General features: G+C 40.6%; 1 protein-coding gene across 7 annotated transcripts in view; it reads left to right on the forward strand.

The window, feature by feature from the left end:
• The window catches only part of ctnnd2b (catenin (cadherin-associated protein), delta 2b), a 367,161-nt gene that overhangs the window by 149,921 nt on the left and 198,673 nt on the right, over positions 1–18,567 (forward strand). For all 7 annotated transcript variants that reach the window (XM_061936381.2, XM_061936403.2, XM_061936356.2 and 4 more), the window contains one exon: positions 9,153–9,187. In XM_061936381.2, coding sequence (XP_061792365.2) covers positions 9,153–9,187 — 35 coding nt within the window. The remainder of the gene's footprint in view (positions 1–9,152; positions 9,188–18,567) is intronic.

Here is an 18,567-nt window from a genome sequence, read left to right on the forward strand (position 1 = left end):
ACTTTGATTGATTGATTGAAATTTTATTCGTAGATTGCACAGTACAGTACATATTCCGTACAATTGACCACTAAATGGTAATACCCGAATAAGTTTTTCAACTTTTTTACAACATTCACTTTCTCTTGGTTGCTTTGTTGGGTCTGCTCCTGTCTCTGGCCATGCTTTGATTGATTGATTGAAACTTGTATTAGTAGATTGCACAGTACAGTACATATTCCGTACAATTGACCACTGAATGGTAACATCCGAATAAGTTTTTCAACTTGTTTACAAAATTCACTTTCTCTTGGTTGCTTTGTTGGGTCTGCTCCTGTCTCTGGCCATGCTTTGATTGATTGATTGAAACTTTTATTAGTAGATTGCACAGTACAGTACATGTTCCGTACAATTGACCACTAAATGGTAATACCCGAATACGTTTTTCAACTTGTTTACAAAATTCACTTTCTCTTGGTTGCTTTGTTGGGTCTGCTCCTGTCTCTGGCCATGCTTTGATTGATTGATTGAAACTTTTATTCGTAGATTGCACAGTACAGTACATATTCCGTACAATTGACCACTAAATGGTAATACCCGAATAAGTTTTTCAACTTGTTTACAAAATTCACTTTCTCTTGGTTGCTTTGTTGGGTCTGCTCCTGTCTCTGGCCATGCTTTGATTGATTGATTGAAACTTTTATTAGTAGATTGCACAGTACAGTACATATTCCGTACAATTGACCACTGAATGGTAACATCCGAATAAGTTTTTCAACTTGTTTACAAAATTCACTTTCTCTTGGTTGCTTTGTTGGGTCTGCTCCTGTCTCTGGCCATGCTTTGATTGATTGATTGAAACTTTTATTCGTAGATTGCACAGTACAGTACATATTCCGTACAATTGACCACTGAATGGTAACATCCGAATAAGTTTTTCAACTTGTTTACAAAATTCACTTTCTCTTGGTTGCTTTGTTGGGTCTGCTCCTGTCTCTGGCCATGCTTTGATTGATTGATTGAAACTTTTATTAGTAGATTGCACAGTACAGTACATATTCCGTACAATTGACCACTGAATGGTAACATCCGAATAAGTTTTTCAACTTGTTTACAAAATTCACTTTCTCTTGGTTGCTTTGTTGGGTCTGCTCCTGTCTCTGGCCATGCTTTGATTGATTGATTGAAACTTTTATTCGTAGATTGCACAGTACAGTACATATTCCGTACAATTGACCACTAAATGGTAACACCCGAATAAGTTTTTCAACTTGTTTACAACATTCACTTTTTCTTGGTTGCTTTGTTGGATTTTCAACTTGTTTACAAAATTCACTTTCTCTTGGTTGCTTTGTTGGGTCTGCTCCTGTCTCTGGCCATGCTTTGATTGATTGATTGACAGTTTTTCTGATTCTCATTATTTCTGATTTCCTGTTTCCGGGTTCCTGTTTCCCCTGTATGTGCACTTACCAGTTGCACCATTTGTTTATTTTTACATTAAAGTTGTCATGATCTGTGGTCTGGATCATGTTTTTGTTATTTTCCGTTAGTTTTAAAACTCCAATAGTTCCTGTTTTTGTACATCCTTGTTTGTTTTAGTTTCCATGGCGACTGATTAGTTTCACCTGCCTCATGTGTTCGGGACACGCACGTGCTCTAATTAAGAGACTATTATTTAAGCCTGTCTTTGCCAGTTAGTCGTCCTGGCGTCATTGCTCTTTTCATGCCACAGTTTCATGTTTGTTTCTTGCTATGCCATAGCTTATGCTAGTTGTTTACTGCAACTCCAAATGAGATCAGCCTTGCTTTCCGTTTTTTTGTACCTTTTTGAGAAAAGATAATTAAATATGTTCTTACCTTCACGCCTTGTCCGGAATAGTCCGATTGCTTCCCGGGAGAACAAACCTCGCAGTAAGCTGCGACCCCCCCGTTATGACAAAAGTCATGTATTCCTGCGCTGTGCCTGCCATCTCTGCATCTTGGGGGGTTCAATACCCTGACAGAATCATGGAGCCCTGACTGGAGGGCGAGGCAGGCATAAATAGCAGCCTTTTTTTTAAAAAATGTTTCTTTTTACAAAATTCACTTTTAATGTTTTTTCTTGCAATAATCCAGACTTATTTTACACAGATCGTTTGTTTTTTTTGCATCAGTTCATGAAATGTCTGGTTAATAAATGCAAAAAAATCCCTTTTTTTTGCCCACTTTTTGTCATGACGTGGATCTTTACGCAGCTTACTGCGAGGATTGTTTTCCCGGGATGCAAACGGACTTGACCCGGACAAGGCTTGCAGGTAAAAACATGATTTAATCTTGACTTTAAAAAGGGGTACAAACAAAAAGCGCTCAAGGCGAAGGCACAACTTAGCGTAGGATACCAAAAACTAACACAAAAAAGAAACTATGGACATGAAACAAAACTTGGCAGAGCATGAATCAACTATGCACAAGAACTATGGCATCGACAGAGCAAACACAGAGTAATGTTGCTAGGACGACTAACTGAAAAAACAGGCTTAAATAATAGTCTCTTGATTAGAACAGGTGCGTGAGTCCAAACAAATGAGACAGGTGAAACTAATGAGTCGCCATGGTGACAAAACAAACAAGGAAGCGCAAACAGAAACTAATGGAGTCGTCATGGAAACTAAAACAAACAAGGGTGCACAAAAACAGGAACTATTGGAGTCCAAAACTAGCAGAAAATAACAAAACATAATCCAAACCACAGAACATGACACTTTTGCCCAAGTCAAAACATAGAAATGTTATCAATACACTAGGGAAGGGATTCTTATGGCCCCATTCCGAGGAAAGGGCGCGTGTTGATCACTTTGCAATGCAGTCTGCTGAAAACAACGGAAAGCGCCAATCTACAGTATTTTTCGGAATATAAATCACAGTTTTTTTTCATAGTTTGGCCGGGGGTGCGACTTATGTGTGAAATGATTAACACATTAGCGTAAAATATCAAATAATATTATTTATCTCATTCACGTAAGAGTAGACGTATAAGATTTCATGGGATTTAGCGATTAGGAGTGACAGATTGTATAGCATGTTCTATATGTTATAGTTATTTGAATGACTCTTACCATAATATGTTACATTAACATACCAGTTGGTTATTTATGCCTCATATAACGTACACTGATTCAGCCTGTTGTTCACTATTCTTCATTTATTTTAAATTGCCTTTCAAATGTTTATTCTTGCTGTTGGCTTTTATCAAATACATTTCCCCAAAAAATGCCACTTATACTCCAGTGCGACTTATACATGTTTTTTTCCTTCTTTATTATGCATTTTCGGCCGGTGCGACTTATACTCCGGAGCGACTTATACTCCGAAAAATACGGTACAAGTCGTAAATGTACTTTTTAGACATTTTATTTTGCGAAAAATGGACGAGTGTTAAAAAAAAAGCCAGTCGCAACACAAAAGCATCTGACTCGTCCATCCTTGTTGATGTTTTCTTTTGTTTTCCCTTTCAAAATCCGCAAAGTAACTGAGCCGCAATGAGGGTCTGGCTTCTAAACCCAAATCCGGGCATTGAGCAGATCAATGGGCACATTATAGCTGATAGTTCACACCATCTTTCTTTCTTTTCTGTGTGCCGTCTGCTCAGAGGGGGTCCCATTATCTCTCTGCTGTGTTGACATGAGGACCGGCCATTGTGGTCAGCGCCGATAAGAGATAATATGCAGGCAGAGTAATAGATGGATTATACACTCCAGAAATCACAGGACTTTCATTGCTATCTCTGGCATTCGCTCTTCCGTGCCTCCCTATTGAATTCGGCAGGGCTGTGTGTATTTGTATTTTCTAAACATCTACTTATATTGTGTCACGCATTATAGATTGACTGCATGATTATAATCTGAGTAATAATCACGGTTTCACGATTATCACAATTCCTACGCATCGATTCCATGATTGTTTCCTGTAACCTGTTATCCTGGTTCTGTCATGATCTGTGGTCTGGATCATGTTTTGTGTTATTTTCTGTTTAAGACTCCACTAGTTCCTGTTTGCTCTCCCTTGTTTGTTTTAGTTTCCATGACGACTGATTAGTTTCACCTGTCTCATGTGTTCGGATCACGCACCTGCTCTAATCAGAGACTATTATTTAAGCCAGTTAGTCGTCCTGTCGACATTGCTCTGTTTGGACTTTTCTTGCCATAGTTCATGCTGTTCCATTCATGCCGTGTCCAGTAAGTCTTTTTGTTTCATGTCCATAGTTCTTGCTATTTGTTTCAAGCCACAGTTTAGTGAGTTTTTTCATGTTTTTAGTTTCATGTTTCATGTCTATAGTTTATGCTAAGTCTTAGCTTTTGTTTCCTGCATTAAAGCTAGCCTTCGCCTTGAGCGCTTTTTGTAGTATTTTGAGTTTGAATCATTAAAAAATGTTCCTACCTTCAAGCCTTGTCCAGTATAGTCCGATTGCATCCCGGGAGAACAATCCTTGCAGTTGGCTGCGAAAAACCTCTCGTCTTGACATGTTCCTGGTTCCTGTTGCCTGTTTTCCAATTCCTATGCATCGATTCATTTCACAACAATCACATTCTGTAGCTATTTTGATGAGTTATTTACTATCAAATAACAGTACATACAGAAGTGTGAGCACTAGAATTGGGTGTAGTATGCACAAACGGGGCCAATTATTTTCAGTTTTTTATTTCTGTACTTGTCTTAATCCTTTTGTATGTGTTTTACACTTTTAGCCTAACCAGGGACTGACAGGTTCAAACACTGATGACATCTATTAAACAAGACAAGAGGCAAAGAATCAAACAGAGGCATAATTCAATTTGGACTCAATTTTGAGGAGAGACGCGGCGACTGTACTCTCTGTACAGTCTTGCACCACGCTCTCCCAAAAGATTGCACTCCTTCTTTATTTGACTTTCTCCCCCCACCTGACCACAGCTGCTTCCAGAGGGAAGTGGGTCGTAAACAGCGTTGCCTTTGGTTACCGAACAGTTCAAAAGAAGAGGTCGTAAAATAGTTAAAAAAGAGTTCCATAAAATACTTCAAAGAGATTTTGTCTGGAAATTGGGGCAGATCCTGTCATCTCTCCGCTTTGAAGTCACAGTGGAGTTTTACGAGCATTCTTCCTCTAGGTAGGCCTCAAAGACAGCCCCTGTCCTTTTGCCTGGAACTCATTTCAAACCAAAGTTTTTTGTGATAACTTACAAACAATTATTCGAACAGGGACAAGGTTTGCAAATTAGCCTGTGGCTAGAAGTTTTATGTACTTGTGGGTACCTGTGGGTAGCAATGTTTAATTGTACCGTCCCTGTCAAATAAATACAAAAATAAATAAAATAATACAAACAACAAGTATTATTAATAATATGTTACCTAATAGACCAGAGATAATAATGGATTTGATTGGTCAGGCTTGTTACTGACAGGTTGGTTATGTTTGGGGTTTTCCTCTGTGTTTGTGTTTATTTCCTGTCAACGCTCTTATTTTGGTACCATTTCCTGCATGTCTCCATGAGCGCTCGTTTCCCTCACCTGTCCCTGGTTGGCAGCCTGGCACACCTGGTTGCAGCTGCCAATCAGGCTACTATTTATGCCTGCCTCGCCCTCCAGTCAGGGCTCCATGATTGTCTCCCGTATCCTGTTGTCCTGTTTCAAAAAAGCTGGAAAAAAAGACTGAGGAAGTTGAGGAATGCTCATCAAAACACTTATTTGGAACATCCCACAGGTGAACAGGCTAATTGGGAACAGGTGGGTGCCATGATTGGGTATAAAAGCAGCTTCCATGAAATGCTCAGTCGTTCACAAACAAGGACGGGGCGAGGGTCACCACTTTGTCAACAAATGCGTTGTCCGACAGTTTAAGAACAACATTTCTCAACCAGCTATTGCAAGGAATTTAGGGATTTCACCATCTACACTCCGTAATATCATCAAAAGGTTCAGAGAATCTGGAGAAATCACTGCACGTAAGCCATGATATTACGCACCTTGGATCCCTCAGGCAGTACTGCATCAAAAAACCGACATCAGTGTGTAAAGGATCTCGCCACATGGGCTCAGGAACACTTCAGAAAGCCACTGTCAGTAACTACAATTGGTCGCTACATCTGTAAGTACAAGTTAAAACTCTACTATGCAAAGCCACAGCCATTTATCAACAACACCCCCCCACCGAAAGCCAGGGGCTGCGATAAAGATGGGCGGCAGAAAAAGGTATTATTAAATGCTTTGTTTTTGTCGCACCACAAAAAGCAATAAAGAGCGGCGGCCTGACTGAAAGCTGAAAACTGACTAAAGCTCTGTCAATATTATAAATAAGGAAAACCGCGAGACACAACAAAAAACCGAGGCAGCAGATTGACTGGGAAAATAACCCGTGGGAGACCCAAGGGCAAACTACTCTCAAATTGAAAACAAGAGTAAACAGAGTTCTGGACAAGGGAAGAACACAACAAAAAGTCCAAATATTAGGTTTCACTTTCAATTCATGAAAGTACACAAGTCACAGGTGGGTTTTTCTGTCGCTTGGTGTTCGACTTTATTGTCATGAGATGTAACGCTACAGTTTATTATCTCTGTTGCTTTTGTTTTGGGGCCTGTGATAAGCTGCATTATGCTGGGTTGCAGCTTTATTTCTATACAATATTTACTTGTAAACAATCATGTATGTACAGAGTAGTGTTGTTTTGATACCAATAGTTTGGTACCGGTACCAAAATTATTTCGATACTTTCCGGTACTTTTCCAAATAAAGGGTACCACAAAAAATGTCATTATTGTCTTTATTGGAACAAAAAATCTTAGTGTACATGAAACATATGTTTATTATTGTAATTTAGTCCTTAAATAAAATAGTCAACTTGTCTTTTAGTAGTAAGTAAACAAACAAAGACTCCTAATTAGTCTGCAGTAACATATTGTGTCATTTATACACCTATTATTTTGTACACATTATGAGGGACAAACTGTAAATATGGATTATTCATCCACTTGTTCATTTACTGTTAATATCTGCTTATTTTCTGTTTTAACATGTTCTATCTACACTTCTGTTAAAATGTAATAATCACTTATTCTTCTCTTCTTTGATACTTGACATTAGTTTTGGATGATACCACACATTTAGGTATGGATCTGATACCAAGTAGTTACAGGATCATGCATTGGTCATATTCAAAGTCCTCATGTGTCCAGGGACGTATTTACTGACTTTATATACGGAGAATATTGCACGTCTTGTTCCTGGCACCTCTTCTCACCATCGAAACCTAATCTAAAACCCAATGTGTGTGTATTTGCAAAGATAAAAATCCATGGTGGATTCCTTGTGTTATGTTTTATTTCGATACTTTTCGATACTTTTCTAAATAAAGGGGGACCACAAAAAATTTCATTATTGTCTTTATTGTAACAAAAAAATCTTAGTATACATGAAACATGTTTATTGTTGTAATTTAGTCCTTAGATAAAATAGTGACAGGATCATACATTGGTCATATTCAAAGTCCTCATGTGTCCAGGGACTTTATAAACATGTTCACACTGAGAAACTTTATTTTTTGCAAATAATCATGAACTTAGAATTTAATGGCAGCGACACATTGCAAAAAAATGCATTTTTACCAGTGTGTTACATGGCCTTTCCTTTTAACAACACTCAGTAAAGGTTTGGGAACTGAGGAGACACATTTTTGAAGTGGAATTCTTTCCCATTCTCAGCTAAAGTTGTTCAACAGTCTCCCTTCTCATATTTTAGCCTTCACACATTTTCAATGGGAGACAGGTCTGGACTACAGGACTACTAGTCTGGTATCAACATTTTTATTACATTTTGTTTCGTAATCAGAAGACGACGGTGGGCAGGGACTTAAAGAGTTGGTCAGCATACACAAGTTGTCGACATAAACGGGACCGACTTAATCAAGTTCCACTGTGTATTGTTATTGTTCGCATTTCAAAAAGCACTGACATGTTGTGTCTGTCACTTGTTAGCTGCATTGTGAACGATTTTGTAAATGTTTATTTACATACCTTAATTGTTCCCAAACGGCGTCTGTAACACTGCAGTAAAACGGCTGATCGAACAAAACATAAGTCATGGTCATGGACTCACTAGCTGCGCAAGCTAGCTCTCCAATCAGCTAAACAGACAGATGTTTTGGTTAATTTAGTGATGAATTTGTGAAACTAAAATAATACAAAAAGAATGCCATTGTAAGTTAATAATACTAACACAGATACTTGTAAACATGTTAGCATAGTAGCTAATTCTAACGACGCTAGCGCCGTTACATTACGATAGCATGTACAAATATGCATGGAAACACTACTAAAGACATCACACATGGGACGGTTTAGGAAGTAAGAATTGTTTTAGTTATATTGTAAAACTTACAAATGTTGCTTGGTGTGATGAAGGAAGAATCCATACGAGTGGAAAAACGCTATGGACGGCTAGAATAATAGTACTAATAATAGATTTTATTTGTAAAAAAGCACTATACATTGAGTAAACAACCTCAAAGTGCTACAGTGTATTAAACAAATAAATTAAAAATAAAAAATAAAAAATAAAAAGATAATAAAAAAAATAAAAAAATAAAAACTAGAACATCCAAATAGCTAAAACTAGTATGCATACATCTAAAGAAAAGGCTTTTTTTTTTTTTTAATATTGGTTTTTAAGCCTTTTTTAAAAGCATCCACAGTCTGTGGTGCCCTCAGGTGGTCAGGGAGAGCGTTCCACAGGCTAGAAGGCGGAACTGCACTTCTACTTCTGGTTGAAAGCACTAAACGGATACACGCGAACCCGTCCAAAAGATGACGTCATAGCACGATCAATATCACCTTTTCAGTGTATTTGCTTGTTCTTTTGTTGTTGTTTTTTTTTAACTATTTGCATTATGGCCGTCGACATAAACGGGACCGACTTAATCAAGTTCCACTGTACTGTAATTGTTATTTCAAAAAGCACCGACATGTCGTGTCTGTCACTTGTTAGCCTGAATTGTGAACTGCTGTGGACAGTAAATAGATAGTGTTATATTTATTTTATGGAATATGGCGTATTGCTTTATTTTTACTGTGCATTGTAAAAAAAAGACCATAAAAGTGTGTGTTTTGTTGTTTTCTGTGCTGTTGGTTCTAACCTTTATGTGCTTTCTGTCGTTTATCTTTTGCAGTTCGGCAGAGGAGAAATTCCGCTGGAGCAACCAAGGTAGTAAATCCCTCCGCTAAAATCCCATCATAAATTCAATCTGCCGCGCCATTGTTTGGCTTCTTTCCGCTGACTATGCATAATACAGCGTGCTCTTGCATTGTACTGATTCCACTCAGTACAGCAGACGCCATGGCAGCCGCAGAAAATACTGGAAATAACACAACAGCTTCTTATTTTCTTGGTCTGAAGAGAAAGTGTCGTTCCTTACAAAATGATCCTGTGGCATATGCTTGAGAAATGTTCCTTTCCGACGCAGAGGGCGCATGCCGTGTTTAACCCAGTATTGATTGATTCCAGTGCCGTGTTCAACCCAGTCTTAAATGATTCCAATGCCATGTTCAGCCCAGTCTTGATTGATTCCAGTGCCATGTTGAGCCCAGTCTTGATTGATTCCAGTGCCATGTTCAACCCAGTATTGATTGATTCCAGTACCATGTTCAACCCATTATTGATTGATTCCAGTGCCATGTTCAGCCTATTCTTGATTGATTGCAGTGCCATGTTCATCCCAATATTGATTGATTCCATTGCCATGTTCAGCTCAGTCTTGATTAATTCCAGTGCCATGTTCAGCCCAGTCTTGATTGATTCCAGTGCCATGTTCAGCCCAGTATTGATTGATTTCAATGCCATGTTCAGCCCAGTCTTGATTGATTCCAGTGCCATGTTCAGCCCAGTCATAAATGATTACAGTGCCATGTTCAGCCCAGTCTTGATTGATTCCAGTGCCATGTCAACCCAGTCTTGATTGATTCCAGTGCCATGTTCAGCCCAGTCTTGATTGATTACAGTGCCATGTTCAACCGAGTATTGATTGATTCCTGTGCCATGTTCATGCCAGTATTGATTGATTCCAGTGCCATGTTCAGCCCAGTATTGTTTGATTCCAGTACCATGTTCAGCCCAGTATTGATTGATTCCAGTGCCATGTTCAGCCCAGTATTGATTGATTCCAGTGTCATGTTCAACCCAGTATTGATTGATTCCAGTGCCATGTTCAACCCAGTATTGATTGATTCCAGTGCCATGTTCAGCCCAGTATTGATTGATTCCAGTGTCATGTTCAACCCAGTATTGATTGATTCCAGTGCCATGTTCAGCCCAGTATTGATTGATTCCAGTGCCATGTTCAGCCCAGTCATGAATGATTCCAGTGCCATGTTCAACCCAGTATTGATTGATTCCAGTGCCATGTTCAGCCTATTCTTGATTGATTCCAGTGCCATGTTCAGCCCAGTATTGATTGACTTCAGTGCCATGTTCAGCCCAATCTTAAATGATTCCAGTGCCATGTTCAGCCCAGTGTTGATTTATTCCAGTGCCATGTTCAACCCAGTACTGATTGATTCCAGTGCCATGTTCAGCCCAGTGTTGATTGATTCCAGTGCCATGTTCAACCCAGTCATGAATGATTCCAGTGCCATGTTCAACCCAGTATTGATTGATTCCAGTGCCATGTTCAGCCTATTCTTGATTGATTCCAGTGCCATGTTCAACCCAGTATTGATTGATTCCAGTGCCATGTTCAGCCCAGTATTGATTGATTCCAGTGCCATGTTCAACCCAGTATTGATTGATTCCAATGCCATGTTCAACCCAGTATTGATTGATTCCAGTACCATGTTCAACCCAGTATTGATTGATTCCAATGCCATGTTCAACCCAGTATTGATTGATTCCAGTGCCATGTTCAGCCTATTCTTGATTGATTCCAGTGCCATGTTCAGCCCAGTATTGATTGATTTCAGTGCCATGTTCAGCCCAAACTTAAATGATTCCAGTGCCATGTTCAGCCCAGTATTGATTGATTCCAATGCCATGTTCAACCCAGTATTGATTGATTCCAGTGCCATGTTCAGCCCAGTATTGATTGATTCCAGTGCCATGTTCAGTCCAGTATTGATTGATTCCAGTGCCATGTTCAGTCCAGTATTGATTGATTCCAGTGCCATGTTCAGTCCAGTCTTGATTGATTCCAGTACCATGTTCAACGCAGTATTGATTGATTGTAGTGCCATGTTCAACCCAGTATTGATTCCAGTGCCATGTTCAACCCAGTCTTGATTGATTCCAGTGCTGTGTTCAACCCAGTATTGATTGATTCCAGTGCCATGTTCAACCCAGTTTTGATTGATTCCAGTGCCATGTTCAGCCCAGTTTTGATTGATTCCAGTGCCATGTTCAGTCCAGTATTGATTGATTCCAGTGCCATGTTCAACCCAGTATTGATTGATTGCAGTGCCATGTTCAGCCCAGTATTGATTGATTCCAGTGTCATGTTCAACCCAGTATTGATTGATTCCAGTGCCATGTTCAACCCAGTATTGATTGATTCCAGTGCCATGTTCAGCCCAGTATTGATTGATTCCAGTGTCATGTTCAACCCAGTATTGATTGATTCCAGTGCCATGTTCAACCCAGTATTGATTGATTCCAGTGCCATGTTCAGCCCAGTATTGATTGATTCCAGTGTCATGTTCAACCCAGTATTGATTGATTCCAGTGCCATGTTCAGCCCAGTATTGATTGATTCCAGTGTCATGTTCAGCCCAGTCATGAATGATTCCAGTGCCATGTTCAACCCAGTATTGATTGATTCCAGTGCCATGTTCAGCCTATTCTTGATTGATTCCAGTGCCATGTTCAGCCCAGTATTGATTGACTTCAGTGCCATGTTCAGCCCAGTGTTGATTTATTCCAGTGCCATGTTCAACCCAGTACTGATTGATTCCAGTGCCATGTTCAGCCCAGTGTTGATTGATTCCAGTGCCATGTTCAACCCAGTCATGAATGATTCCAGTGCCATGTTCAACCCAGTATTGATTGATTCCAGTGCCATGTTCAGCCTATTCTTGATTGATTCCAGTGCCATGTTCAACCCAGTATTGATTGATTCCAGTGCCATGTTCAGCCCAGTATTGATTGATTCCAGTGCCATGTTCAACCCAGTATTGATTGATTCCAATGCCATGTTCAACCCAGTATTGATTGATTCCAGTACCATGTTCAACCCAGTATTGATTGATTCCAATGCCATGTTCAACCCAGTATTGATTGATTCCAGTGCCATGTTCAGCCTATTCTTGATTGATTCCAGTGCCATGTTCAGCCCAGTATTGATTGATTTCAGTGCCATGTTCAGCCCAAACTTAAATGATTCCAGTGCCATGTTCAGCCCAGTATTGATTGATTCCAATGCCATGTTCAACCCAGTATTGATTGATTCCAGTGCCATGTTCAGCCCAGTATTGATTGATTCCAGTGCCATGTTCAGTCCAGTATTGATTGATTCCAGTGCCATGTTCAGTCCAGTATTGATTGATTCCAGTGCCATGTTCAGTCCAGTCTTGATTGATTCCAGTACCATGTTCAACGCAGTATTGATTGATTGTAGTGCCATGTTCAACCCAGTATTGATTCCAGTGCCATGTTCAACCCAGTCTTGATTGATTCCAGTGCTGTGTTCAACCCAGTATTGATTGATTCCAGTGCCATGTTCAACCCAGTTTTGATTGATTCCAGTGCCATGTTCAGCCCAGTTTTGATTGATTCCAGTGCCATGTTCAACCCAGTATTGATTGATTCCAGTGCCATGTTCAACCCAGTATTGATTGATTGCAGTGCCATGTTCAGCCCAGTCTTGATTGATTCCAGTGCCCAGTTTTGATTGATTCCAGTGCCATGTTTAGCCCAGTATTGGTTGATTCCAGTGCCACGTTCAGCCTATTCTTGATTGGTTCCCGTGCCATTAACAGCCCAGTATTGATTGATTCCAGTGCCATGTTCAACCCAGTCTTGATTTATTCCAGTGCCATGTTCAGCCCAGTTTTGATTGATTCCAGTGCCATGTTTAGCTCACTATTGATTGATTCCAGTGCCATGTTCAGCCCACTATTGATTGATTCCAGTGCCATGTTCAACCCAGTATTGATTGATTCCAGTGCCATGTTCAGCCCAGTATTGATTGATTCCAGTGCCATGTTCAGTCCAGTATTGATTGATTCCAGTGCCATGTTCAGTCCAGTCTTGATTGATTCCAGTACCATGTTCAACCCAGTATTGATTGATTCCAGTGTCATGTTCAACCCAGTATTGATTGATTCCAGTGCCATGTTCAGCCCAGTATTGATTGATTCCAGTGCCATGTTCAGCCCAGTCATGAATGATTCCAGTGCCATGTTCAACCCAGTATTGATTGATTCCAGTGCCATGTTCAGCCTATTCTTGATTGATTCCAGTGCCATGTTCAGCCCAGTATTGATTGACTTCAGTGCCATGTTCAGCCCAATCTTAAATGATTCCAGTGCCATGTTCAGCCCAGTGTTGATTTATTCCAGTGCCATGTTCAACCCAGTACTGATTGATTCCAGTGCCATGTTCAGCCCAGTGTTGATTGATTCCAGTGCCATGTTCAACCCAGTCATGAATGATTCCAGTGCCATGTTCAACCCAGTATTGATTGATTCCAGTGCCATGTTCAGCCTATTCTTGATTGATTCCAGTGCCATGTTCAACCCAGTATTGATTGATTCCAGTGCCATGTTCAGCCCAGTATTGATTGATTCCAGTGCCATGTTCAACCCAGTATTGATTGATTCCAATGCCATGTTCAACCCAGTATTGATTGATTCCAGTACCATGTTCAACCCAGTATTGATTGATTCCAATGCCATGTTCAACCCAGTATTGATTGATTCCAGTGCCATGTTCAGCCTATTCTTGATTGATTCCAGTGCCATGTTCAGCCCAGTATTGATTGATTTCAGTGCCATGTTCAGCCCAAACTTAAATGATTCCAGTGCCATGTTCAGCCCAGTATTGATTGATTCCAATGCCATGTTCAACCCAGTATTGATTGATTCCAGTGCCATGTTCAGCCCAGTATTGATTGATTCCAGTGCCATGTTCAGTCCAGTATTGATTGATTCCAGTGCCATGTTCAGTCCAGTATTGATTGATTCCAGTGCCATGTTCAGTCCAGTCTTGATTGATTCCAGTACCATGTTCAACGCAGTATTGATTGATTGTAGTGCCATGTTCAACCCAGTATTGATTCCAGTGCCATGTTCAACCCAGTCTTGATTGATTCCAGTGCTGTGTTCAACCCAGTATTGATTGATTCCAGTGCCATGTTCAACCCAGTTTTGATTGATTCCAGTGCCATGTTCAGCCCAGTTTTGATTGATTCCAGTGCCATGTTCAACCCAGTATTGATTGATTCCAGTGCCATGTTCAACCCAGTATTGATTGATTGCAGTGCCATGTTCAGCCCAGTCTTGATTGATTCCAGTGCCCAGTTTTGATTGATTCCAGTGCCATGTTTAGCCCAGTATTGGTTGATTCCAGTGCCACGTTCAGCCTATTCTTGATTGGTTCCCGTGCCATTAACAGCCCAGTATTGATTGATTCCAGTGCCATGTTCAACCCAGTCTTGATTTATTCCAGTGCCATGTTCAGCCCAGTTTTGATTGATTCCAGTGCCATGTTTAGCTCACTATTGATTGATTCCAGTGCCATGTTCAGCCCACTATTGATTGATTCCAGTGCCATGTTCAACTCAGTCTTGATTGATTCCAGTGCCATGTTCAGCCCAGTATTGATTGATTCCAGTGCCATGTTTATCCCAGTATTGATTGATTCCATTGCCATGTTCAGCCCAGTCTTGATTGATTCCAGTGCCATGTTCAACCCAGTATTGATTGATTCCAGTGCCATGTTCAGCCCAGTATTGATTGATTCCAGTGCCATGTTCAGTCCAGTATTGATTGATTACAGTGCCATGTTCAGTCCAGTCTTGATTGATTCCAGTACCATCTTCAACCCAGTATTGATTGATTGTAGTGCCATGTTCAACCCAGTATTGATTCCAGTGCCATGTTTATTCCAGTATTGATTGATTCCATTGCCATGTTCAGCTCAGTTTTGATTGATTCCAGTGCCATGTTCAACCCAGTATGGATTGATTCCAGTACCATGTTCAACCCAGTATTGATTGATTCCAGTGCCATGTTCAGCCCAGTATTGATTGATTCCAGTACCATGTTCAACCCAGTATTGATTGATTCCAGTGCCATGTTCAGCCTATTCTTGATTGATTCCAGTGCCATGTTCAGCCCACTATTGATTGATTTCAGTGCCATGTTCAACCCAGTATTGATTGATTTCAGTGCCATGTTCAGCCCAGTGTTATATTATTCCAGTGCCATGTTCAGCCCAGTATTGATTGATTCCAGTGCCATGTTCAGCCCAGTATTGATTGATTCCAATGCCATGTTCAACCCAGTATTGATTGATTGATTCCAGTGCCATGTTCAGCCCAGTATTGATTGATTGATTCCAGTGTCATGTTCAGCCCAGTATTGATTGATTGATTCCAGTGCTTTAGCAATGACTTCAGTTATCACACGGAATGTTGCAAAAAAAAAATAGCCGGATAAACTCCTCCTGAACTGTTAAGCCCCCATCGTGTCTGGATCGGTTTAAAAAGAGTTCCAATGTGATATTAAGAGTAAATCTGGCATGTCATCTCAGTACAATAGCATCAATAAAACTCTCCTGGTAATCCACTCGCTAAGACCTTTTCTATTACCTTTTGTCTCTCTCAGTAAGAAATTAATGTTGCTCTCATCTGCCGGGATTTGTGTTTCCGGTAGCCGAGGCGGTGCTCAGCCATGAACATGAACGCTACATGAATTGTTGCAGGGGGCGACTAAGTACATTCCTCCAATCACTGAGCTGCTATGATTGAAGTAGCATGTGCTAAATAGTGAGTGCAAACGCTAATATTAGTGGGTGGTGTTGCGTGTGATCTACTAAGACCGTCTGCTGGGATTTATTTTGCTCTAAACCCGTTTTAAATTATGAGAGCTGACTAGAATTGGCATTTAAACATTTAATTATACGAAGCAGAAGTACTAGGGGTGTTAAAAAAATAAAAATAAAAATAAAATTTCTTTGAATTGCGATTTTTAAGCCATTCAAAAAAATCTAAAAATGTTTTTTAAAAATATTTTTTTTCCAATCTGTCCTGTCCAGCCACTCAGACAAATCATATAGTAGATGTAGATGATCTATATCCATTGTACACATTTACTTTAGAAAAGAGAAGTTTTGGATACTTCTCTTGTTGTCTTATTTGTATTAAATGTTTGGGTAGAATTGTATTAAACAAAACCAGTTTTCTGTTAAATAATATAGAAATGTATCAGAGCTGTTTATCAATTTTATGGAGGAATGAAGTTCATCATGGCATCCTATGTTATTTTAAAAAGTATTGATTTTGAATCGAGACTTGTTTTGAATCGGTTCTTAATCGAATCGTGTGGTACCCAAAGATTCACAGAGTTCCTAAGTACAAACTAGTTATGTACGGTGTACCGGTACTAAATAATTAAATAGAATAAAAAACGCTAATATACTGCCGTCTAATATACTAGCGTCATTACGTTACGATAGCACGTACAAATATGCATGAAAACACTCCTACAAACATCACACATGGGACGGTTAAGTAAGTGAGAATTGGTTTAGTTATATTGTAAAACTTACAAACGTTGCTTGGAGTGATGACGGAAGAATTTATACGAGTAGAAAACGCTATGGATGACTTAAGACGGAACGGCACTTCTACTTCCGGTTGAACCCGTCCTAAAGATGGCGTCATAGCACGATCAATATCACCTTGTTTTGTTGTTGTTGTTTTTAAACTAGTTGCATTATGGCTATAAATTAGCTGCAGTTTCAAAGAGTAGGAAAAAAGGTAGTCTGGAATTTAGGTTACTTTGGTGTGCTCTGTTTATCTTTACGAATATTTTGGAGTTGTGTATTCAAACTCATTTTGACATTGCATACACTGCAAAAAGTGAAATCTAAGTAAGATGAAATATGTCAAATAAGGGTGATATTTGCTTATTTTCTGTCTGATAAGATAATTCTTCCCACTAAGCATGTCATGTCTGTGTAATCATGTTTTGTTTTAAGTCATGTTTTGTTTAGTTTCTGGCTTTTCACTCCTTTGTCTTGTTTGCATGATTACCCATTAGTTTCACCTGTTCCACGTTTGGACTCATTGTGCACTCTTGTTTGTCACCATAGCAACCATTAGTTTTCACCTGTCACGTCACGCACCTGTTTCACGTCTTGAGTCACGCACCTGTTTTCGTTAATCATGTCTGTAGTATTTAAGTTCAGTGTTTTTCAGTTTGTCTTTCTGACGACCTCACACCACATTTATGCTCTGTCCATTTTTTCATGTCCATCGTTCACGCTGCTCCTTTTTTGTCCATGCCAAGTAAGTTTTCTTTATTCAAGCCATAGTTTGCAAGTTTTGTTTAATTGTTCATAGTTTATTCTCCGCCACTGTGCGCGCTTTTTGTTTGATCCTTTTTTTTATATTTATAGTTAATAAATAAATCATGTACCTTCATTCCCGTCTCGCCCGTGACAACTTTCCGTTGCATCCCGGAAAAGCAAACACCCAAGATCAAGTCATGACAGTAGGTCGTCAGCAGACTCGCTTTTCCGCACTAGAGTTTGACATTTTAGACGAGGCTTCTTGGGCGGTCCTGTGCGCGATGGAGGAGGAGACTCGGCGCTACTCCTCCGTGGAGTACAGAAACTCCATTTGGTCACAGGAATGCGGGGACGCAGCGCAGTGCCGGAAGCGCCGCTCCCGACGAAGGACGTCAGGTAGAACTTCCGCGAGCCTGCAGGACACGCCGCTCCCACATGCCCCGCCCCCTCCGGGCGGAAGCAAGCAGCAGCCAGCCCGGCTTCGCCCTAATGACGTCAAAGACCAGGATTTTTTTTTTCCGAATTCTTTTTCTTTTGATTCCCCGCTCCCCAGGACTCAAGCCACACCCAAGACACAAAACAATTTGTTTTCACCCACTCAATCCCAGGTACAAAAAAGACAATTTGGACAATTTAATGGGGAAGTTTTTGCCCTCCTCCGCCCACCCCTACAGAGAGTTCCAGACCGCAGGGAGCGCGTCTGGTATCCGCCCCTTGAGGGGGGGGCTAGGGCTGGGAATTGTTCAGGTGGGGTGGCTCAGCATCACGATGTCAAGCCACAGCCTCCAGCACGGCCGCCACCACCAGTCTTCCGCCATGCCAAGCCGCAACCCCCAGCTAGGCCACCTCCACCTGCACCAGTAGCAGCACCATGGCTAGAACCACGGCTAGCTGCTCCAAGGCTAGCACCACGGCTAGCTGCTCCAAGGCTAGCACTTGTCGCTGCTCCAAGGCTAGCACCTGTCGCTGCTCCAAGGCTAGCACCTGTCGCTGCTCCAAGGCTAGCACCTGTCGCTGCTCCAAGGCTAGCACCTGTCGCCGCTGCAAGGCTAGCACCTGTAGCCGCTCCAAGGCTAGCACCAGAC

Source organism: Nerophis lumbriciformis, linkage group LG03 (assembly GCF_033978685.3).
Source record: "Nerophis lumbriciformis linkage group LG03, RoL_Nlum_v2.1, whole genome shotgun sequence".
NCBI classification, from domain to species: Eukaryota; Metazoa; Chordata; class Actinopteri; order Syngnathiformes; family Syngnathidae; genus Nerophis; species Nerophis lumbriciformis.